This window comes from Ictalurus punctatus, chromosome 3 (assembly GCF_001660625.3).
Source record: "Ictalurus punctatus breed USDA103 chromosome 3, Coco_2.0, whole genome shotgun sequence".
In the NCBI taxonomy this organism is placed as follows: Eukaryota; Metazoa; Chordata; class Actinopteri; order Siluriformes; family Ictaluridae; genus Ictalurus; species Ictalurus punctatus.
This window is the reverse complement of record NC_030418.2, coordinates 25,187,460-25,211,687: the sequence shown is the minus strand read 5'-3', so window position 1 is coordinate 25,211,687 and position 24,228 is coordinate 25,187,460. Positions and strand designations below refer to the sequence as shown.

The window sequence follows — 24,228 nt, the reverse complement described above, 5'->3', positions numbered from 1 at the left end:
GTTCCAAATTTCTCATATAGGTTTAATAGTGTTTGGATTATGGGATTTTATGGCCTTTTTTCTTTTTTCTTCCAGATGTCCATGAAACTATTCTTTAATTTGTTGAGCATGTGTCAAGTCTTATTTACATTGAAATATAGGAACATTATTAAGAAACAGTATTTGAACTTGTACAATTGCCTCATTTTTTTTTTGTACTTTTGTATTTATGTGACTGTTTGCAGCGTGATTATTGGATCTAAACCACTATGGATGTTTCAGAAACTGTCTGTAAAAGAAACTTGTTTAAATTATGTTGCTCCTGAGTGGTGACTGGGTTATAAACTATGGAGTTGATATTGCCTGAATGTTATACATGACCAGTCTGCCATTGTGCTCTTGTGTAGACCGTGCTGTTTTTCTTGGTAAAGCTGTATTTAATTCCAATCCAGACGTTGTTAGACAGCCAAAAGCCAAATTGCTGTTGTATGGACCAATAAAGCCTCATTTAGCCTAATCACTTCCATGAGATGGCTGCTTGTGCAGTTATATTTAACAGCTGACTATGAGCATTGCATGTACTGTAGAAGCCTTCTTTAAGCCTTCCCCAGATTTAAACACATTTGGTTGTAGGGAAAAGGGTAAAAGATGACTAATCAGGCATAATTATTTTTTTTCCATTCATCCTGGTTTTATGCGCTTTACACATGGTTCTTCTGTGTTTATACCTTGGATACAAGCTCAAAACTCCAAATCACAGCTCTATCATAAAGGCCATCTTTATAAAGATGAACTGGTAAAGTTTGTTTTGTGGGTCGCAGAAGTTCTAACTTAATGCTGGGAAACAGTGGTAGAAAGGCCAGTACTTCCAGCATGGTCTGATAATTATGGCTCTGACAGTTCCTCAAACTGAACTACATAAGCTGAGGTGATAATTGGTCTCAATTAGAGAATAGAGAAATAGAGAATTTTTTTTGCTGCTTGCTTGTACCTGCCTGCGCTATTGTTTAATGAATTTAGTTGGTTCTATTTCCCTAAGCATAAAGAAACTCGTAGCCTAATTTAAACCACTGCAACCCTGAACAGGCATGTGCAGGACGCTGTAAACGTGTCGCGCAGCACCACATGGTCATGTTAATGGATATGGTCTTTGTTTGTTCTGCAAGCTTCATATCTGACCACTTGCTTGTGCCCATATAAAAAAGTAACAACCTCCCAGTTGTGCAAATTTTTTGTTGTGTCCTACAGGGACAGCCCGATGCACACCTCCAGTCTCAACCAGAGGCCCTGTGAAACCTTCTGGTCAGCTTTCTTAAAAAAATAAAAAAGAATAGTGAGCCTCGTATTTGTATGTGTTTAGAACACATTATCTGTTACTTCAGAGTAATTATTTTTGTGTTCAGTTACATCTGTTATATTTAAACACATTTAGTTTCAGGATCGAGTTTTCCTTTAATATGTGGTTTTCGTTCTTAAAATATGTATAAAAATACATTGACATTAGTGGAATTCGAGTCAGGCAGGATCTCCTTGCATTGATGAGCATAATAAGTGTCTAGTTTCCTTTCACCAAGACACAACCTGCATGCCACATGTAAACATCCAAACATAATGGTATGTTCTGGAAGGTGCCTATAAGTTGTGACATTAATGGATTTGAATAAAGCATGTTTGGTTTGTTGCACAGAAAATTCAATAAAAAAAAAAAACAAGTTTCAATGGAGTAAGAGTTCCCTTAACTGACTGCCATTTCTCATTCTAATACACAACAAAGCAACAGAAAGAGACGTGTACTATATTAGTAGCAAACACAAAATTGCCATTGCATCAATATGACTGATGTAATTCCCTTACAACAGCAGATACAACATTTTTATTAAAAAAAAATCTTTCAAATAGTTAATGACTAGTGTTGTTGGATGAGTTATAAGTGATTGTTGTATTCCTTTTCACAAAGATGTCATCCTTTCTCATGGATGAATGAAGAAGTTGTGCAGACAAACCTGCCCATAGTCCATAGTTCAGCACTTCTCCTAGCAGACCAACAAACCCAACAAGGACATGTGACTGGTGAACAATTAAAGCATGTGGCAGCCTGGGAAACCCCTTCACATGATGAAATTTGGACATGTTCTACTACATATACAGGTTTTTCTAAATTGAACTGTTTCTCTTTTGCAGCACTTTATACAGAAATGTATAAACTACTTTATGCAAAGAAATGCTGTAAAGCAAATATGCCTAATGTTTCTACATTGAAAGAAAATACTATAAGGATGGAAAACAGTAATAAACTAAACAAAGTCAATATCTGGTGAGACAATCCTTAGCCTCAGGTACAATTTGTGCCGTTTGGTAAGGAAATTAGCAGGTAAGTTTTACTGAGCATCTCGGACATTCGGTCATACGCAAAACCCAGCAGTCTTTGTTATGTTTTTTGTCTGAAAAGTTTCATTATATGTTGCTTTCTTTACTGACATCCAAACATATTTCTGTAACATTATAATTTTTGTTAGAAAAATGTTTTTGTGCTGACTCAATAATGCAGAAGTCATAAAAGAAACATCTAAGACTAATTTTGTAGTAAAACAAAATACAGTTCCCTTTGCAAAGTACTGCAAGTCAACCACAAGTAACGTTCTAGCATTTCAACACTCGGTTACCTCCAAAAGGAAGAAAAAACCCCCAACAACATCCATCAGTCTCTGTCTCATCAGCATTTAAACACAAACCTCATCATCGTCTCTTCAGTTGACTGATCACCGTCTGCGCTTGCATCAGTGGGGAAATATTCACTGATTAATTCAGTCAGCTCTATTCTGTTGGCTAAATCTCATTTTTATAAACATTTTCAAACTTTGTCTGTACAGAGTATCTAAGCACTCTCCTCTGTTTTGATGATGATGTGATGGCACAGGAGCATCGCCGACATTTTAACGGTCAGTGTCCGATTACAAACTGAACGAATTATGCTTATGCCAGTTTCACTATTGCATTTACAACGACTTTATCATATAGAGAGATTCACGGAAATCACATGGCTATCTTTAGGCAGACTGCATTTAGCACTGCATTTGACCAAATACAAACATTTCTACAATGTTTTCATAAAATATATTTCTATTTTCTGAAAGTAGAGGTATCAAAGTGTATTATAGGCAGACAAATCCCAGTCCACCAGGTACATAATAATAATTTAAGCAAATCCATAAGCCTGACAGTGTATAGCATATAACTAATGGCAACTACAGACATGCTTAATACTAGTCAAACTAGTCAGTAGTTCAGCTGAATGTGCAACACTGCTCTTTGTCATACCTGTCTATTGTATTTCTGCCAGTTTTGAGAATATTGGCTGTTTGCTCAGTTTGGAACCTGAAACAAATGACCAGAAACAACACATCATATCATTACTTTAGCTTTTCTTAAACGTCCTAGGTAAGTCTGAGCAAAAATATTTCCCTACTTCTAATAGACCACAGCTGAATGCTCTGTTACGGTTCTGTTCATGCAACCATTGTTCCTGTTTAGGACCAAGCTGATAGAGGAACTGATACAGCTCTCACTACAGATGTTTCCCTATTTTTTCTTTTCTTTTTAGAGCACTTTGTAAAAGCTACCAAATTTGTTTTTCAATTACTTTCATTAACCAACAAGTCTTTCCACACAGTTGCCTCACCTCATATGCAGTGTGGTTCACAGCTTCATATTAAACGTGGATATTTTAAATGGGTGTACATTACATTATAAAATATAAAAGAAATGTGTTATGTTTATTGTTGAGCAATTGCAAACTTACCGTTTTAATCGGTTGAAAATGCTGTCGTCGTTCTTTTTGATGTCCTGAACTATTTTTTGGATTTGCCTGGAATACAAATGAACAGTGAGATTAAACTGAGTCATCATTTGCATATCTAACACACATCCACAGCATACATGTCTGCACTATAGTGTGGGGGGGAAAAGTCATGCAGTAATATAAAGCAGATATTCTACCTCATATTACTTGAGATAGTAGGGTATTTCTCTCTGGGCATAACCTGGTTAAATCTATGTTAATTCTGTTTTAATTAGATGTCATTTCAGTGCGGTCAGGGTTATATGTGTTGGGTTAAAGTATAAAGTTAGCAACATAATTCAGTTTCAATTTCAGTGTGACAGACACAAAAGATATAAACCATAATTTGAACAATGTAAAAAAAAAAAAACAAACCCGGTTTATGCACCTCATTTACTTCTACAGTACACTTTCCAGACTCTGACTTCCGAGCTTTAGATTAGACTCATTTTAAAATGCAAGGCACACACTTTTCACATTACGTGTGTGTTAAAAGCACAGCACATTGACTCATGGCTGTGTGAAAGTGTTGTCATTTGTGCGCATCGGTTTCTTACCCTGAGTGTTTATGAGTCTTTTGGTGAAGGAGTGGTGGTGGAGATGGGAGTGTGAGCGAATTGAGACGTATAATTAATGAGATTATAGTTTTGCTTAGTCTGCTATCGCCCATCCCTTATACTCACACGCTCACTAACTGGAGCAGAAAGTAATTGAAAAAGAGTTCTCAAAACAGACTTCAACTGCATAAAAAAAGGTACTTAAGCCACTGGAGCTTACAACACACACTCGGTGAGAGAGAATTTGTTTCTTGCAATCTTTCACCAAGAAAGAAAACACACAAACAAACGTCAACACTTCAACTCAACTTCAAAATGAGTTACAGGTAGAGTTACCGCTGCTGTATGTGGATTCTCTTAAATCCTTTCATCAGTACTAGCTTTACTTACACACCAATAAGTAGCTCTTAAAGTAGGTCTGAATCAACAAACTTACCACTGAATCATTTATAATATTTAAAGATAACTAAATTAATCAAAATTTCATTCAACTTATGCTGTTCCATGTTCCAAATGTATAATACCAGGAAATAAAGTAAACTCAAACACAAGTTACAGCTTAACTGCACACAGAGTATGATAACCTTCACAGATTTAGTTTTAACTTTTAGCTAACCTAAAATTTAGGATGTATTTTCTTTTATTAAACTAACAATGAACACTGCATGAGAATAAGACAAAAAAAAACAAAGAACAAACAACAACAACAACAACAACAACAACAACAACAACAAAACATCTTTCTTACCGGAGTTTCTCACTGGCCGGAACAGTGATCTTGCTCAGTTTCTCCATGCTGTGTGAGAGAATGAGGATGTGTGTGCTCTCTAAACTAACGCTAAGAGGAGCTTGGCAAAAAGCCAAGGGCTAGACATCTGACTAATGTAGTGGATTTTCTTTCTTTCTTTTAGTCTTTAAAAAAATATTTTATTTCCTGGCTTTCTTTCTTTCTTTCTTACATTTTCACACTCTTAATTACTCGTATTCAAAATATAAACAGATTACAGGTTGCTTTTTTATAATAAAATAGAATGATGACCATTATTATATGACATATAGACATATTAGACTCATAAAAATCTGTCTGTGGGCAGTGGGATTTTCAAACCCATTTCGGTCCAACAACAAGCATGCATAACTGCCTCTTAGCACAGACACAGGGATAAGGCACTATTTTCCTGACTTAAAATGGAGCCTGTCCCATTTCTGTCCTTCATGGTTTCATGGATGAGATAAATTCACGCTTTTAAAATCTGTATCCTGTAATTACATGTTTCTGTAAAGCTGCTTTGAGATAATGTCCATTCTAAAAAGTGATATACATATAAATAAAATAGACTTTTTTTTTAAAGTCACCTCTCTTCACCTGTATACTATCGTTTTTTTTTTAATTATTTTTTTATCCATAACAAGTAAGAAAAAAACAACTCAGTTGTGACTACTAAAGGACAATAGTCTCTGTCCATACAACACCTCCATATTCACCTTTATTAGAAATTTCATTTCCTGTTAGCAAAGAACACTGATTTTTTTCACAATGGCTCTGCATACACATTGTTTGCAAGACCTCCCTTAAATAACGATGGCCACCACGTTGTGTAGGCATGTACCGTGGCTTCTTCACGCAAGAAAGAAAAGGCGTTAAAGATATTAAGTTACAATGACATTTTTGAAGATAAGTTATCTGTTCTGTTCAAATGCTAGCTAGTATTAAGTAGGAAATCCGACTGGAGTTACTGTTACCACCTCAAAGTTCAATATTTTCCTATAACACCACTCCCCAATGTGTTTATTTCATATCATTTTGTCAATGATTGTAATTGGTAATTTAGTGAACACTGATATGTCATACTTTTTTTTTTTCCTTTTATCAGTTGTATTGGAACTTCTGTGAAGCAAGTTTCCTGTGGTTACAGCAGTAAACAGTTGTTATCCTTAATTTTTCTTGAAGTAAAAAATGTAGACCCCTTGTTAGTGAGAAACCACATCACACCCTCTTTAGACTTTCATATACAATCGATCAGAAAAATCATCATAAAATCGATCAGAAAATCTAAAGGAACAGCTTTGCTTCTGAGTGTAGCTGAAAGCTTCATCATATCAACAATTATGTTTTTTTCTTGACTTAAAAAAATCAGTCTGTTTACTGTTAGATTATGTGGAATGGACACAATACAAGTCCCTGTGAAATAGTTATTACTATAGAAACATTAATGAAACAAGCAGCAATTGGTGGGCCCAGGCAACAAGGGTGCAGCAGTGTTTCATGAGCCAGTATTGGATGTTATTATGTCACATCACTGGACACACAGTGGGGTCCAAAAGTCTGAGACCACATAAAACATTTTCTGAAATGTTTTCAATTAAAATTGAAAATAAACAGAAGGTTTTAGAATTTTGAAATATTTAAAACACAGAAAGTTAATATTCAATATTTTGAATATTTAATCTTCAATATTCTGCACTATTTCTAGGTCCTTATTTAAATTTAATTTGTGATATTGACCATGTTAACTGTTAAGGCCAGATTTTCCTCATACCTACTCACTTCTATTGAAGCGAGAAGACACTCCAATGGATTTGATCAAAAATGGATCATAAGGTTTTGCACAAACTTATGGAGTCCATATCAGCTCGAGTGCACACTGTCATTAAAGCAAAAAAGGGGACATACCAAATATAAAGAAACTCTGAATTTCATGTAGATATTTCTAAGAGTTTCACTCAAGTTGTTGTCAATAATATAATTTAACAAAAAATTGTTGTATTCAATTAGAAAAGAATGCAAGCATTTTCATCACACTCTACGTGTAAAATTTGAGCTCAATCACATGACCTACAGTGGAATGTATACCACACTTTCTGTTTGAGCATCATCACAATTAATTTGAGTTAATCAAATAAATTTATTGCCTCACCATGGCAACACCATTCAGTAGATCAGCATTACCTGTGCACTTTTGCATCATGTACATCCTGACATCATGTTGACCAAGTTTGGTATGAACCTGAGTAACCCACTAAGGGGCTTATTAACATGATTAGTTTATAAGTCATGCTTCCTGTTGCCAGCTGGTGGCGCTATGACAATGAAGCACTATTGGCATGTTCATGCGATTAAACCCAACATTGAATATGTCAACTTTGGGTCACATTGTACAACCTACAGGGGAATTATGCAATACTTTTTATTTGCGTGTCATGACATTTATTGCATCACAGGCCAAAGTTAACGTCCCTATTTAATGTAATGGATATTCTGATATCATTCTGATCATATGTACTATGACTCTGATGAACCCTGTTAGAGACCTATCAAAAAGACTTGTTTATAAACCTCACTTTCTGTTGCCAGTTAATAATGCTTTGACAATAAATTACCATAGACATGTCTATATGACTGTGCCTGATCATTTAAAATACATGTGAAGTTTAAACCAGTTTGCATGATGTTTGCATAAGTACTTTGGATTTATGCCACACTTCCTGATTGCATCTGGAATTGTTTGAAGTCAAATTTGACTTGATTTTGATGATTCCTCTAATAGTATTAAAACGTTTAGTTCCTGTTGCCAGCTAGTGGTACTATGACAATGAATCACTGTTGTCATATGTATGTGATTGTACCTCATCATTGATCATATGTGGGAAGATTGAGTCACACTGCTTGATGTACAGCCACTGCTACACTTCCTGTTTTCATTGAATGACATGTTAATTGATCGCCTTTCCCTGACAACACTATTTATAATATCAAAAATTCCTTAGCAAGTTAGTATCATGGACAGTTTGACATCATGCTGACCATCTGATCAATCCCCAAGTCTGAGTATTTAAAAGGAAGGGTGGGAGCACTATCAAGCACAAAGACTGGATCCAATCTTTCACCAGGACCAGCTGTCCATCTGACGAATGTGCTAATTTTGTGAGTTTTCATGCATGTGCCAAGCACCTCAAAAATGCAAATAAATAAATAAATAAATGGTTGTAATAATAATAATAATAATAATAATAATAATAATAATAATAATAATAAAATTCAAGAATTCAACTTACAGCTGTTACAATCATTCATAGTAGCTAGATAAATTAACAGCCGTAAGAAAATTATTTTTTCTTAAAAATATGAAGGTTTTATAACTTTTCTATATAAACACTAACATGTCTCAGAAGGGATAACTCTATTTTACTTCAAGACATGTTTCTGTTTCACGTCAGTGAGGAAGTCAGAGAGGACATACAGCTTGAGTGTAGCATAACACTAATGTAGCAGCTGTTATGTCTGGCTTTGCTAAATGAAACCGTAGTGTTTCAAACATCTGAAACACTTCTGGCAGAGAGAACAGGTGTTTAATTAATAGCAACAGTCGTGTTATTTTCATAGAAATATTGAAAAAGTGCAACTTACAGTACTTATGTAAGGTTCAGCCGAGAATTTCATAACACAAGAAGTTAAAAGAAATCATGGATTTCATTCAAATGCATGATTGCATTCACACTTTTAGTTGATAGTTGGTCAATGGGCATATAGCCTTCCTGTAGACACTTACTGGCATGCAAACTAGGGAACAATAACGTTCAGGAAAAGAATGCATTCTAATTATAGATTATATCTTTGTGATACAGAGCACAATGGCACAGAACAGTACTCTAGTGTACTACATAAACGCCTCTGAAAAGGTCTTTTAGCTTAAAAGCCTTGGCAGGAAGTAAAAGTGGCAGTATAAATCAAAGCATAAATACATCACTGCTTCTTTTGCCTATACTCAGTACACACTACAGCATTTTAGTCATGCCTCTATTTTACAAAGCTTTTAAATCCACACAAGCTTCAACTGTAAAAAAAAAAGTGCATTCATCCATCTATCCTTCCTGCTGTATTTTTACATGCGCCTATAAGAATCCACCCAAATCCATTTAAAATCAATATTACTCTAACAAAATGATATGTTTTAATTTACATAACTGGGGACATGCACCTCCGGGGTTGGGGTTCAAATTCTGCCTTGGCCCTGCATGCATGGAGTTTGCATTTTCTCCCCATGCTTCGGGGGTTTCCTCCGGGTACTCCGGTTTCCTCCCCCAGTCAAAAGACATGCAGTGTAGGCTGATTGGCATTTCCAAATTGTCTGTAGTGTGTAAATGTGTGTGTGATTGTGCCCTGCGATGGGTTGTGTCCCTCGCCTTGTGCCCCTGGCATAAGTTCCCTGTGATAGGCTCCAGGATCCCCCGTGTAGTATAAGCGGTACAAAAAATGGATATATTTACATAACCAGTAGTAGTGTCAGTGCTGTTAGGTATCAATAGCTTAAATGTGCTCTCTTATGACCTTGCATTGGGGCTTTAGATTTCCACTCTCCAGTGAGGATTCTGTACACACAACATTAATAAAAATTGTACATGTTTTTATACCTTTAGTATTGCATCTGCACTGTCCTGACTCTTACTTTGTACTGCTGAAAAGAGTGAGAAATGTTCTCCCTATTGACACCCAAGTAAAAAAAAGAAAGTTGGATTGTAATTGTATGGTGTAAAACAGTTTTTAGTTGTTTTTGCTGGTGATGTAGATAATCTAAATGATTCTCTGACACAGGGCTTTAATTCCCCCAGTGATATGTAGTGATTTATTTAAAATAAACCCTGACATTTCAATTTTTCAGGTTTTTTTTTATTCATTCAGACATAATATGCAGTGACACATGAGAATTCAGCTCTGCTGCTAAAAAACTATAACTAAAGCAAGAATTTGCCAACAAATCACTATTCACTATTATTTAAGTATATACTGCAGACTAAGTTTGCAGACAATCTTGCATCATAGTGTATATTTGGAAAGTGTGAATTTGAATGGAAACTCTGTCAGGGTTGGTGTAAGAGTCTGCGTCATTCTGTCTATTTTCATAGACGGACCTTCTCTGACGTTCTTCACCTTTATCATTTTGCATCTTTTCCTAATGAACCACTATATTTACACCCTGCATATTTGAAAGCACGATCTGTTACCATCAAGTAAAACCATAACATAAACCTTAAGTACTGAAGGTACTTTGCTTTGCTCAGATTAAAAGAAAACAGTTTGCTCGCTGGCCCCTCATCATTGAACACACCATTTTACCTATTCACAATAGGGTTGACAGGAACATATACTTGTAAGGTTGTCAAATATACTTATAATTAAATAAAAGTTTGACGTAATAATCCAGTTTCTATATACAGTGATGGAGGAGACACAGATCTAAAAGTAATTAGGTGCATAGATAACAATACAAATGTAAACAAATGGTCAACCTGCATGTTGTTGTTCTTCCTGCTGGGTGTCAGGACTTGATCAGGTTAGTGTAGTAAGATTGTGTTTGTTTAGCCTACATCTGCTAACCTACAAGATGTTTAAAATTCTCATCTACTTTCAATAAAAGAGTTGTGGTGGATACGAAAACTGTTCTAGAAACACTGGGCATGAGGTGGGAATACACCCTGGATAGGATACCAGTCCATCACAGGGCCACTTGCACACACATTCATACACTCATTCACACCTTGGGGCAATTTAGTGTAACCAATCCACCTACTAGCATGTTTTTGGGAAGTGGGAAAAAACAGAGAATGGTGTATACACACACACACACACACACACACACACACACACACACACACACACACACACACACACACACACACACACACACACACACACACACACACACACACACACTCTCTCAAAACGTTACCTACAGTCACCATGTCACCCACCATAATCCTTTATTTTCTTCATAACTAATAGACAGTTTAGACATGGCCACTGTGTTGAACATTCCCACACACCATCTGTGCAATTGTTCACCCCATGTCTTGCGCATAGACAGCCTTTGATTTTGATCAATACTCATATGCTGACAATATTATGTATTTGTTGTCAAATTTTCTGAAGTATTATTACTTTGTTCTGAACTGGCATGATGATGAAACAGGGAGATTTTTCAAAACAAACTAATTCACAAGAATAATATGTGTGCTTGTCACACATTGTAAATTTAACATTTCTCAAGTTACAATATGAATTTTGCCATTACATTTTTTTTGTTTTGTAATGTGGAGAGAGAGCAAACAACACCCTTATGTTGAAGTGCACAACATATGAAAAAATAAGCTGATAACCCAGTGACAGCAAGAAAAAGTACCAAAGTACCACAATGCATACTAAAAAGGATGCACACAACAACATTGTTAGCCTGTGGCTCTATATATGAGTGAGATCAGTTACTGAAACTGAGCAGGTGCTTATTTTAAGAGCAGCATGTCTGCAGTGAAAGGTCTCATGGTTTAGGTAGAGGAAGTTATGCTTTACTTAAGAATAGAGGGAACTTCTATAGCATGTTGAAATCTGTCTGATGATAGGCTACATACAAACAACTTTGCATAAAGAATTTCATTACATTAAATATGATTATTATTTACGGTTTAAGATGTATAAGTAATTATAGTTTCTTACTGAGTTCATTTCGTTTGAAGACCAACTTATTTCTACATTTGTGTTGTGCTTTTAACAATAACTATTATTACAAAGCAACTTAAAAAATCCAGATGTAGATCTCTAATGAGCAAGCCAGACGTGACAGTTGCAAGGAAAAACTCCCTGAGATGACATGAGGATGTGAGGAACTGCACTCAAAAGCGAACTAATCCTCTTCTAAGTGACACTGGGATAGTGGGATTAGTGCAGAACTTATAAATAAACCTATGTGCAAGCATTACTTTTGGGCGGTAATCATGTTGCCTTTCCAAATACAGTATTTGCATGTACATATTCCTTGTCATATATCAAGAAGGCAACTCTGGACTTCAATTCCCATTAGCCACTGCACTGTACTACATGTCACATGGCCACCTGCACCTGAATCAGGTTTCTGGAGCACACTTATATATAGCCATTGTTTGCACTGCTTATCTGTCTTACAGTTGTCTTAGACCACCATGTTCCATGTTTATTGATCTTGTTAGTTTATGCTTAGTTTTTGCCACAGTATTATGCCAAGTTGTCTTAGTGTCTTTGTTATGTTGTATGTTTGTTTAATAAAACGTTGTATATCTGCGATTGTTTCCGAGTCTACCTTGAAACGTGACACTCCTATAGATTTTATATTTTGTAAAAGTCAAAAATCTGGTAGCTCTGTTATGGCCATTAGTGTCTACATGTAATTCACAAGTAATTCATTCACACATAAAAATAGTACTCAGGTGTACTCAGTGAAATTTGTGCATAAATTAGCTGAAATGAGCTCTTTGGTAATCTCTATTCATTAGAGAATACGCTCTTTGGTATTCTCTAGTCATGAACAAAACACACAGCTCTCTAGGCTAGAGGACCTGAATGCTAGTGCCAAAAGGCAAAGCTTTCTATATTGGCAGTTAATATGATTAAAAGCAAAGTAGAGAAGCCACAATCATAATTGAGTTCATGTTGGTTTGTCACATAATTTTGAAACGCCGACATGCAACCTAGGCTGCCATATAGACTATTCCACTGAACATATATTTTTGACAAGTGGGTAAGGCTTTGTGAAAAATAGGGAGGCAGTGGTGGCTTGACGGTTAAGGCTTTGGGTTACAGATCAGAAGGTCAGGGTTTCAAGCCCCAGCACTGCCAAGCTGCCACTGCTGGGCCCTTGAGCAAGGCCCTTAACCCTCTCTGCTCCAGGGGCACTGTATCATGGCTACCCCTGTGCTCTGACCCCAGCTTCTTGACATGCTGGGGTATGTGGAAAAAACAACAACATTCCACTATGTATCTGTGATAAATAAAGATTCATTACAAAAAAAACATTGCTAATTTTTTCCCCAAAAGTGGAATATGACTTGGCTTGGCCCTGGTTTTAACTGCTGAGCTATCACAGCTTGTGCTAAGTTATTTATTTATTTATTATAAAAGATGATGGCTCAGGGTTAAGAATGTGAAAGGAGGAGTTTGTGGACCAGAAGATTCTGAACGTATTTTATTCTATAAGGAAGTTAATTTGTTAAATTGTGAAGGTGAACATGTTAATGTGTAGCAGAAAGGAGGAAACGAAACCATATCTTACGGCCGGTGGATGAGACTGAACTTGCTCAGATCGTTGTCAGAGAGTTTCTGTGGGGGGAGGAAAGACAAAAGATTTTTTAATTAATAACGTCATCCTGCATTAGTCCAGTTCTTCTTACCCATTACTTTCGGTGCATTTAAAGGAAAATCCTACTCTGAAACACATGAAATGTTTTTGATTTGAAATACTTGGGATAGGTTTAGTGATTCCGGTGCTAATTTGTTGGTTAGGGCTTTATCTTTGTTATTACTATGAGAAGTTGGTAGTTGTCTGCTGCTCTGATGTGACAAGGAGATATTGCTAGTGCATTTACAATGAGGTTGAATAAAAGAAACAATTTCAATGATCTCAAACATAGTGTATAACAATCAGGCTTCACTATTAGCTCCTAAATACTAAAGAGCAAGAGATTCTCATTCATCATTTCCAGTGACATTTAATGTCACTCCAATATTAATTTGAACTCCAGTGTAGAAACAGTGGAGACAGTATGCAGTGGACTCAAAATTCAGAATGCAATTAAGCTATGTAATTCAGTCTTGTTGAGTTACGGCAGAGCTCAGCTAGTTAGCAACCTATGGAATGACAAGAGTACTGGTGCTGGGAGTGGTATTAGCATGAAACTTGAAGCTCTGGAACCTGATCTGTTTAAACAGTGTGTACAGATGATGTGGAGGTGAGAGAGCTGGACAGACTAAAGGATTAGAGGGCTGCTGCATCATTCTTTTTTAGGTAGAGATGAAGCAAGAGCGAAATCACACTGGCGCCACTATCAGCTAGTAGTTGGATGGCATTGTGGTTGATGTAAAGTGAAACCAAACTGTAGATGAGAGAAGTTTAAACCAAAAAGGTCAACTCAACTGGTGAGAATTGAAACATATAATAAATCTTTTCCACCATTGAAGATCAAGTGTTAATTATAAATATTAAAATGTTTTGTTTGGTTCCCTGGTGGACTAGTGGCTAGCATGTGGTGCTCTCCTCACCACGGCCCGGATTTGATTCCTGGTCAGGGAACCAAGCCCAGCCACTTGGAGGGTTAGTCAGTACAAGCCAGTGCACATCCAGTACTAGTCCCAAGGCCTGAAAATGGGAAGGGTTGCATCAGAAAGGGTGTCCTGTGTACAACCTGTGCCAGAACCAATATGCAGATGGAACAGGAGCAGCTGAAAGAGGAAAAGTTCCGTGTTGTTTATGGTGAATTTTTTTCTTTAAGCACAGGATTTTTAATGTTTTTTTATTTTTATTTTTATTTATTATTATTATTTTTTTAATTTTGTGATTAATTATATCGGTGTTTTACCCTGACATTAACATAGGCTAAAAATGCAGAACCGGGAATATGTTGGTAATCTGAGTACTTTTGTATTTTCCATTCAGCTCAGGTGTATTACTCACTCCCAGCACTAGATGGAGATATAACATAGTTTTAAAACTGTTTCAGATGACGAGTTTTACAAAGGAAGTGGCTTTTTTGCACTTAGTAAAGAGCAAATTTCTAGAGAACTAAAAATGGCACATTATTACCTCAGTGTTTGACCTCAGGTCCTCATCTAACCTTAAAATTAAGGGGAAAAAATATATGGCCAGACCTTCATTATTTTTCATAAATGCTCACAATTTTTTTTTAAGCAAGGGAAATGGCCCCATCTCTGTGATTAAAAAGCACCTTTCTCCATCTTCCTCATGGAGCTTCTCTTGATTTAATCACATTATCACTGACACAGAGTCAAATACTGTGCCTAGTGAAATATTGAGACAGATAAGTTCCAACCAACCTAAAAATATTAATGTGACTATAATGTTTAGAAGCTGCATATCATTTTATGGTTGGAATTACATTTAAGTGGTATCTTAGTCTCTAAGTAATGGAACCATAAATGGAATATGCAGCATTATGTTTCAGCGTGTTCCACAAAATTACATCACTCTGTCCCTTGTTCCTGTAATTGATCTTCAAATACTATCTAAGTAACACATTTTCATGAGATTTAAGAAGATGAAAGGAGACACGTGCCCACACGAGCAGACAGAAGTATACGGCAGGTAAAAAAATAAGTAGAAACTCAGAAAGAATAGAAATACAGTATATGATAGGCCAGAGAGAGACTGTGTCTGTTTCTGGAATTAGTGCCCACTGAGGTGTGGACAGGGACAGTAGTAGGGATTAGCCTCTTAGATAAGGATCCTAAATAATCAATGATTTAATCAGTTTAAAGCTGCAGTGTGGAATGATTTTGTTAGTAATTAAAGTGATGTTATCGATCCGGTAAGGAAAATTATTCCAAAACACATACACTTGGATGGATACAAGTCACAATTTTAAGACTCAGGGGCTCCCGAGTGTCACAGCAGAAAAATACATTCAAGAGTTTGAATCATGATAATAGGACAGAATCCCAATCATGCCACAGTCATCCATGGCCAGGAGTTGAAAAGAGATTACTGTTCCTGTTCTCTGGTGAGAGGGATAAAATTAATCTGTCCTATTCGATTGTGGGCATTTGTGAACATCTGTGAGTTCATGAATATGGAACATAGTGCTTTGCTGAATGTTTAGCTGCCGTGTGACACAGTACTGTATATGCTGCAGTATAAAAAGGGGTGCTTCACATGTTTAGGAGGAAATATGTGCTATCCTGGGGGGCACAGTGGCTTAGTGGTTAACATGTTTGCCTTGCACGTCTGTGGCTAGGGGTTTGAAATTAGCCATCGCCGTGTGTGCGCGGCATTTGCATATATACATGGGGACGTGCTTCGGGGGTTTCCGATTTCCTCCCTCACTACAAAGACGTGCTGTAGGCTGACTGGCATTTCCAAATTCTCCATAGTGTGTGTGAATGTGTGTGGGATTGTGCCTGGCGATGGTTTGGCACCCCGTCTAGGGCGCCCCCCGCCTTGAGTTCCCTGGGATAAGCTCCAGGATCCCCTACGACCCTCTGTAGGATAAACAGTATGGAAAATGGATGGATGGATGTGTTAACCCTTATCCTCCCTACTAGATATGATAAGATTACCAAATTGGAATCAAATGGAGAAAAATAAAAATGACCTTACAACCCTGGACAATAAAGAAGGTCTAGCCTCAATCATTGACAGTGTTGGGAAATTGTAATGTTACAGTATAAAAAAAGACATCCTAAACAATTGTGTGCTTCCAAATTTGTGGCAACAGTTTGGAGAAGACCAACATATGGGTATGACAGTCAGGTGTCCACAAACTTTTGGCCATGCGATGTAGTAGTTACACAAGTTTAAGGATAGACTTGGGGGCCTGGTGAGCCTTTAACCACTGTCTTACACTTTCTTACACATTACACAATAAGAAATCAAACAAAACACAACTTCCTCATTCTAATTTGATTTGATATCAGGCACTACAACCATTGTATTAATATGCATGTAATAATGCATGATGCTTGCGATAGCATATCTGCCAGAGAGGTCTCTAAATCCATAAATACTGAAGAAAAAAGTTGCTTAAAACTTGGTTTTAATTAAGTCCATTCCAGCTACATGCACCACAGTCCTTTAGACAGTTTGCAATGAACACATTTATAAAAAGGTATTATTACTCAAGGAACTTTCTCACAATTTCACTTTCTTACTCAGAAACATGTCTATATGGCTTCTTGTACTCTGCATACAACACAGAACAGAACAACACATAATTTTAGAGTAATAAATAAACCATTTTGTGTTGTTTACAAGCTTTCATCAATTACCAGTATGTATGCAACACAAACAGGGAATATTAGAAATAAGTATTATCCTCTCACTATCCTTCAGTGTGACTGTTTAATGTATAGCAAAGAGCTGCAGCAATGTGACTAAAGAAAGAGTCTAAAGGAAAACTGCAGTATTTGAATAATTTTTCAATCCTTAAAGGATTTGACAGAACCTGACAAAAAAATAAATAAAAAAAAATCCCCCAAACCAAATTGTGCATTTTTACTGCGAAGCCACAGATGAATACTATTTGGAGTATTTGTGATAACGAAGGCTGGTGTATGCCAGAGCCACAATGCTCCGATGCATTGTTTGTGTTTAATCCCAAGCTTAGGCTTTTGACACAGCATAAAATATCAAATCTATTTCAGCTGAGTGCCTCCTCAGATACAGGATGAGTGAATTATTTATGTAGACTTCTTGAGGAGCTGGAGTGAGACACAAGGCACCCCGGTGGCCTGGAAGACCAGCTGCATATTAAAAAGCAGAGCTGCCTCATAAACAGGGCACTAGAACATCATCCATGCTGTCAACTCAAAGAACTCACTCTAACGCTGTCAGAAACTAGTCTAAGATGTCAGCGCAAAAGACGGACCATGAGAATAGACTTTGACCTTACGCTCCTTTATAAAGAAGCACAGGATGCACAGTAGGGGCAGAACACAGGAGGAATCCTACAGTATTGAGAATAATGTAAATAACATAAATATGTCTCATATCACAAATATTTCTCATCTGTTGTTTTCTACTTCGCTGTTTTCTATTTCCTCTGTGTGTGATACGTGTGGGTGAGTCTTGCTTCACCTCAGCACCATATGGTTCTCACGGCAGCATGAGCATAAGAGTAGTTTACGAAAGCTGTGAGAATATCTCATGTTTTATTTAGTACTCATCAATGGCTCAGCTCCAAACGAGCTGCTCAGTAAGGATTCATTGTTCGCCTGTGCTCACCTAGTCTCAGGCAATGTTATTATAATCTACTGACTAATTTCCTAGGCACCCTAGAATAGGAGCAGATGGTTAAATGCATGAGCAGTGCTTGAATATGCGCTGCAGTGAAGTAATTCATTGCATACCCTTGGTACCCACTGAGCATGACAGCATGTACAGCATGGAGATTACTAGCAGGGATGCTTTGCTTCTCTTGACTGATACATGCCTTCATTCCTTCAAAGTTTTGATTCGGCAATGTATTTTGTTCTGGTTCAGGCCCTGGCTTTATCAATAACTAATGCTAACACACAAACACATATTGATAAGGGATAAATCTTAATAAAATTCAGAAATGATGGGAATGCAGACAAACCCAGACATTCTGAATCAATGCCTGTCTGAGAAAGCTGAACAGTTCTACAGAAGGCTTAGTCATTGGCATATTAAAAGAAGTCTGTTTAAGCTTTTATTACCCGTATTGATTTACATCACAATGTGCATGCTAACTTTTTTCCCTTTTTTTTTTTTCTTTTTTTTTTTTTTTTCCAATGATGAAACCAAGGCCACAATAACTGAAAGAATGCAATGGAAACCATCTCGAATATTTCTGTGTTCTACTGCAGCACATATTTTATAGCAATATAAAACTACATAAAAGCTAGAGGTAACTACATAAAAATGGTAAATACAACACAATACAATAAAACCTAACCTTTGTGAGGATGAAAACGAGAATTACCAAGCCATTGCTATTAAATGGGTAGACATCATAAATACTTCTTTTTACAGAAAGACTTAGCACTTTTCCAACAGTAGGGAAGAGGAAAACAACTGCAGCTATCATTTTAATTAGACAGAAAGAACAAAGAAGAGAATGACCAGGTAACCAGATGTCTGGGCTCATTATCCCACACCAGAAATGTTTTTAGCAGGAACTATTTGGACTATAGCTCTCTCAGTTCACCAAAGAACTGAAGACAGTCCCATATTCTGTGATCGTTTAGGAATGTTCTCGCTCCACATAACAGAAACCATCAACATATCCAGTATACCATCCATTTATCATCAAAAATGTGAGACTAGAGGATTGTCATACTAGAAATCAAGGACACGTGTCTAAGACTAGAGGATATGTTCACCAGACGGAATTCTTGGACAGGAAGTTCCATGGAAGGTTCCAGTCAACTTCATTCTTCATTTTTCAGGTTGGGCGGAACTGGTTGAGCTTCTCCTTCAGCATCTCTATTTGGCTGTTGGGTCTGAGATAACACCCAGGCATCCAAGTCAAGTCAAGTCAAGTCACGTCAAATTTATTTATATTGCACATTTTAAAAATGGCCTTCATTCTGTAAAGTGTTACCTTAAAGTCTAACGATTACTGAGATTCTAATTAATTAATTAGATTATGGGAATAACCAACAATTCTATGAAGGCTAACAGTCTTGAGCCATACCTGAGTGCTTTAATCATTTGGAACGGACTTTTAGATTGTGGGAGCTTTGTGACCATTAAGAGAGTTAGTCCAACATCAGATATGATGCTGACTGTTGTGGGGGCAGTTAGGGTTAGGGTGAAATCCATAAGTAGTTATTCCCCCTATCTGTGCAAATTAATATCAGCTGGATTAGTAAATTGATGGTCTATAGAAAGGCTTTTCGTTGCCAAGGTGTCACACAAGAAACATCTCATGATAGGTAAAAGCAAAGAGCTCTCACAAGACCTTCGGAACTTTATTATTGCAAAATATATTGATGGAATCGGGTACAGATGTATTTCAAAACTTCTGAAACTTCCAGTAAGCACCAGTGGGGCCATTATCCACAAGTGGAAGCAACATCACTCTGTCATCAACTGGCCACGCACAGGAGCTCCTCGCAAGATTTCTGACAAGGGAGTCAGAAGACTAGTCAGAAGAGTAGCCCAAGGGCCAAGGGCCACTCGAAAAGAGCTCCAGAATCACTTGTAGGGAGCAGGTGCCATCGTCACAGAGAAAACAATAGGCAATGCACTCTACTGCTCACGTTCACTGTGCAAGACTCCATTACTAAAGAAAAAGCATGTCGAAGCTCGTTTAAAGTTTGCTACAACTCCTTTGGACAAGCCTGTGAAATACTGGGAGAGTGTAGTCTGGTCACATGAGAGCAAAATTGAACTTTTTGGCTGTCATACTACACACTATGTTTAGAGAAGAAATGTCACTGACATCACACTAAAAACACTATACCAACAGTGAAGTTTGGAGGTGGAAGCATCATGGTGTGGGGCTGTTTTTCATCACACGGTACTGGCAGACTACATATAATTGAAGGAACGATGAATGGAACCCTTTACCGGGAGATTCTTGAGAAGAATCTGCTGCCATCCACCAGGATGATGAAGATGAGACATGGGTGGACTTTCCAGCAGGACATTGGTACAAAGCATACAGCAAAGGAAACTCTCAATTGGTTTCAGAGAAAAAGGTGTTAGAATGGCCCAGTCAATCACCTGACTTGAATGTAATTGAACAAGATTTAAAGACAATATGTTTAGAAGAATGGCCCAAAATCACACCTGAATACTGTGGCTGATTAATTTCTTCACACAGGAAGCATCTTGAAGCTGTCATTACAAACAAAGGCTTCTGCACTAAATATTAAATACATTTCAGTTAACGTGTTCAATACATTTTTCCTGTGTCATTCCACTCTATTACACATAACTTTAATGAATTCTTTATATTTCCAGATTTCTTGAGTTAATACTGATGTCTGGTGAAAATTTCATATCAATAGCCTCATATATATCAAATATATTTACTGAAAAAAATGTTGACGCTTCCAATACTTATTTCCCCCACTGTACGGGAGTTAGTGGGGAGCTTTAACCTGTGACAAGATGACGAAAGGAGCTGGTGTTGTGCGCAGGTTGTTTACTTTCCTTCACAGAGCCGCTGGAAATCCACTCAACAAGCTTGTCATTGGGTTCAGGGTTGTTGGCTTGTGCATCATAGATCTTTATATTGATGGAAACAAACAAGCAGGTTGGCAGACTGATAGGTTAAGTGTCAGTTTCCTCTCACGTATTCATGACCATGAATCTGCTTTTGTTTTTTTAGTGTTATTTGTAGCAGATCTCTAAAATATAGTAAAGTTACAATAGATAAAAACAGGATATATCTGACGATGCAAAAAAAAAAAAAGGGGATGTGTGACTTCCATGTGAGATTAGGATGTTCTGCATACACAGTCAAAAGAGAAAACACTGTATTTGACCAGGTGATGCCACTCCTTCAGGGCTAGTTAGGACATCCTTTTTGCCAACAACATAATTACGCTCTGGCAGTGTCATAATTCCTTTTTGCTGTCAAGTAAGTGGATTGAGAAACATTTTCCTAGTTATTAGGAATGCAAATCCATATTTCCCCACCTCAGAGTTATCCACATGGATGCATATGGAATACTACTGAGATAAATCAGGATGCCATAGAAAGGGGGTCAAGGTTAACCACTGTGTTAAGTGGCTGAAGTCCCTCTCAGCAGCTGTTGACCATGAGCACCTTTGTGCAGTGCAAGTGAAACATGATTTTGATAAACTTCCTGATAAATCACTGGTAAGACTTAAAGAACCTCAGTTCTGCAGTTTCTAAATAGTCATTAAAAGGTGTACTGGTCATTACTGTTATTTCAGTCTGGGAAATTTGTATAAACCTCAGTAGTCCATGCAAGATACATAAAAGAATCCTGTTGATAAGAATCATCCTAGGTTTACTGTATAGGCAGCTCCTCTTTGGATTCCTCTACAGCTCATTTAAATAATAGATGTTGCTGGTAAATGAACACTTTTTGCTTCCTGATTTTTGCGCTGATTAACTATTCTTGGCTATGTCATGCTTTTTATGGGAAACACTTCTTTCAGCAAAGATATATGTGTGTTGAATATATAAGTCATGTGAAAAAATAAGTACACTCCATGGAAATTGTTGACTTTTTTGACATATTTGGGCAAGCAAACATTTGATCCTATTTGAAACAGTGTCTATTAACAGAGGTGATACACTCTATCAAATGACACATGAAACTGACATTTTGTAGTAAGTTTCACAATTTAAATGAACAACAACAAAAAAAAGGTCAGTCACATGGAAAAAGTAATTACACGCCTACATTTATCATACCTTCAAATCCATAAAATTAGTCAAGTGTTCAGGGTGCCAGTGACTAGAAGCTGCTTAGGGAGTGCAGGAGGAACCTGTCTTATTTAGACCCCTCTCATATGTAATGTCTAGTGTTCCTGCTATTGAGGTGTGTGGTGTCATCATTCTAAGATCTAAAGAATTCTGTAAGGCCTTCAGAAACAAGGTTGTGGATGCCTGTGAATCTGGCAAATGATTTAAAAAGATCTCCAAATTATTTTAAATACATCATTCCACTGTAAGGAAAATTATCTACAAGTGGTGCAGAGTTCAAACAACTGCCAATTTGTCCAGGACCGGACATTCCAGCAAATTCAGCCCAAGAGCAGCCTGTATGATGCAAAAAGAAGTCTCCAAGAACCTGAAAATTGAATTATAGGATCTACTACTAAGTCTTGCAACTGTTGGTGTCAAAGTGCATGCTTCTACAATCAGAAAGAGATTGCACAAATTTGACCTGCATAGGAGACATGCCAGGAAAAAGCCTTTACTGTCTAAAAAGAAGAGCAAGACTACAGTTTACCAATGAGCATAAAGGCAAAGACCAGGCCTTTTGGAATAATGTGCTCAGGACAGACAAATCAAAGATATAGTTGTTTGGCCATAGTAGCAGCAGACATGTTTGGCGCAAACCAAAGACAGTTTTTCAGGAGAAGCACCTCATACCAACTGTGAAGCACGGTGGTGGAAATTTTATGGTTGGGGTTGCTTCTCTGCCTCTGGGACTGCTTGCATTCATTGATTCAACTATGAATTCTGCATCATATCAAAGTGCTTGAAGATAATGTGAGGCCATCTGTCAGAAAGTTGAACAGAAAGTGGACCTTTCAACATGATAAAGATCTTAAGCACACTAGCAAATCCACCAAGGAATGGCTCAAAAAGAAGAAATGGAAGGTTATGGAATGGCCTAGTCAGCTGGATTTGAATCCTATTGAAATTCTGTGGGGAGATTTGAAACTGGCAGTACATGCAAATAAACCCTCAAACATCTTGCAACTGAAAGAATATTGCATGGAAGAGTGGTCAAATATTTAGTAAAATATTAGTAGTCAAGCTGATGTCAGAGACTAGTGGACAATTATGCAAAACTTCTACAAGAAGTTTTTTTTCTGCAAAGTAGGCAATACTAGCTTCTGAGGCCAAGACTGTACTTACTTTTTCCACAGAAGAATATCACATCAATTGATATTTCAATTGAATAATGATTGAAAATGCTATTTTAATTTTTTTTGAAGACATGCCACTTTTTGTCTCACATGTAGTTCTGGTTGAAAATAGACACCTTTATAAATTAATCATTAAGTAATCTGGTCTAAACTCTGTTAATACATGATCATTTACTACCTAATAATCAATACCCAAGTTAAAGAGTAAAATACACTGTAAAAGCCAGGCCATGAAACAGACTATATTAATTTGTATAACTACTTTATAAGTTTATAAGACGTCAAGTTTTACTAGTTTATCAGTTTATAACAAGTCAAGGTTATAGTTATCTTTGGGTACGGTTTTGTCTTAGTCACGGTTGCGAAGGAATAATTTAGTGTAGTCAATCTACCAGCATGTTTCTGAGAAGTTTCTGAAACCTGATATGTGAGAGAAAATGGGAAGTAACCCTTGTCCAGGAACAAATCAGAGTCTCTGGAATTGTAAGGCAAGCAACACTACAATCTGCACCAGGCCTGTTTATAACAACATAATTCATTTGATAAAACCAACACCTAACTCACAGATTTATACTGTTCAACCCTATCTAGAGGTAACACTTCATTCTGTGGTAAGAATATTGGAGCTGACTGAAACTAAGCTGACTGAAACTTAACTAACAGTTCCTAATTTCATTTTATGGATACAAAATGCTTCAGTTTCAGCTAAATGTAAGTGACTAAGCATTTTGACTGAATCGCACTGAATACCCATTGTTGGGTAAACCCACGT

General features: G+C 37.0%; 1 protein-coding gene across 7 annotated transcripts in view; it reads right to left on the bottom strand.

Annotated features, from left to right (window-relative positions):
* Window positions 1-24,228, bottom strand: part of blnk (B cell linker) — a 46,292-nt gene that overhangs the window by 20,024 nt on the left and 2,040 nt on the right. For 2 of the 7 annotated variants that reach the window (XM_017464408.3, XM_017464407.3), the window contains exons 3-5: window positions 13,452-13,498; window positions 3,779-3,844; window positions 3,298-3,354 (exon numbers count right to left, since the gene is read on the bottom strand). In XM_017464408.3, coding sequence (XP_017319897.1) covers window positions 3,298-3,354; window positions 3,779-3,844; window positions 13,452-13,498 — 170 coding nt within the window. Of the gene's footprint in view, window positions 1-3,297; window positions 3,355-3,778; window positions 3,845-5,122; window positions 8,300-13,451; window positions 13,499-24,228 lie in introns of those variants that run through there. The other 5 variants (XM_017464410.3, XM_017464409.3, XM_053679796.1 and 2 more) reach the window with 5 other exon arrangements.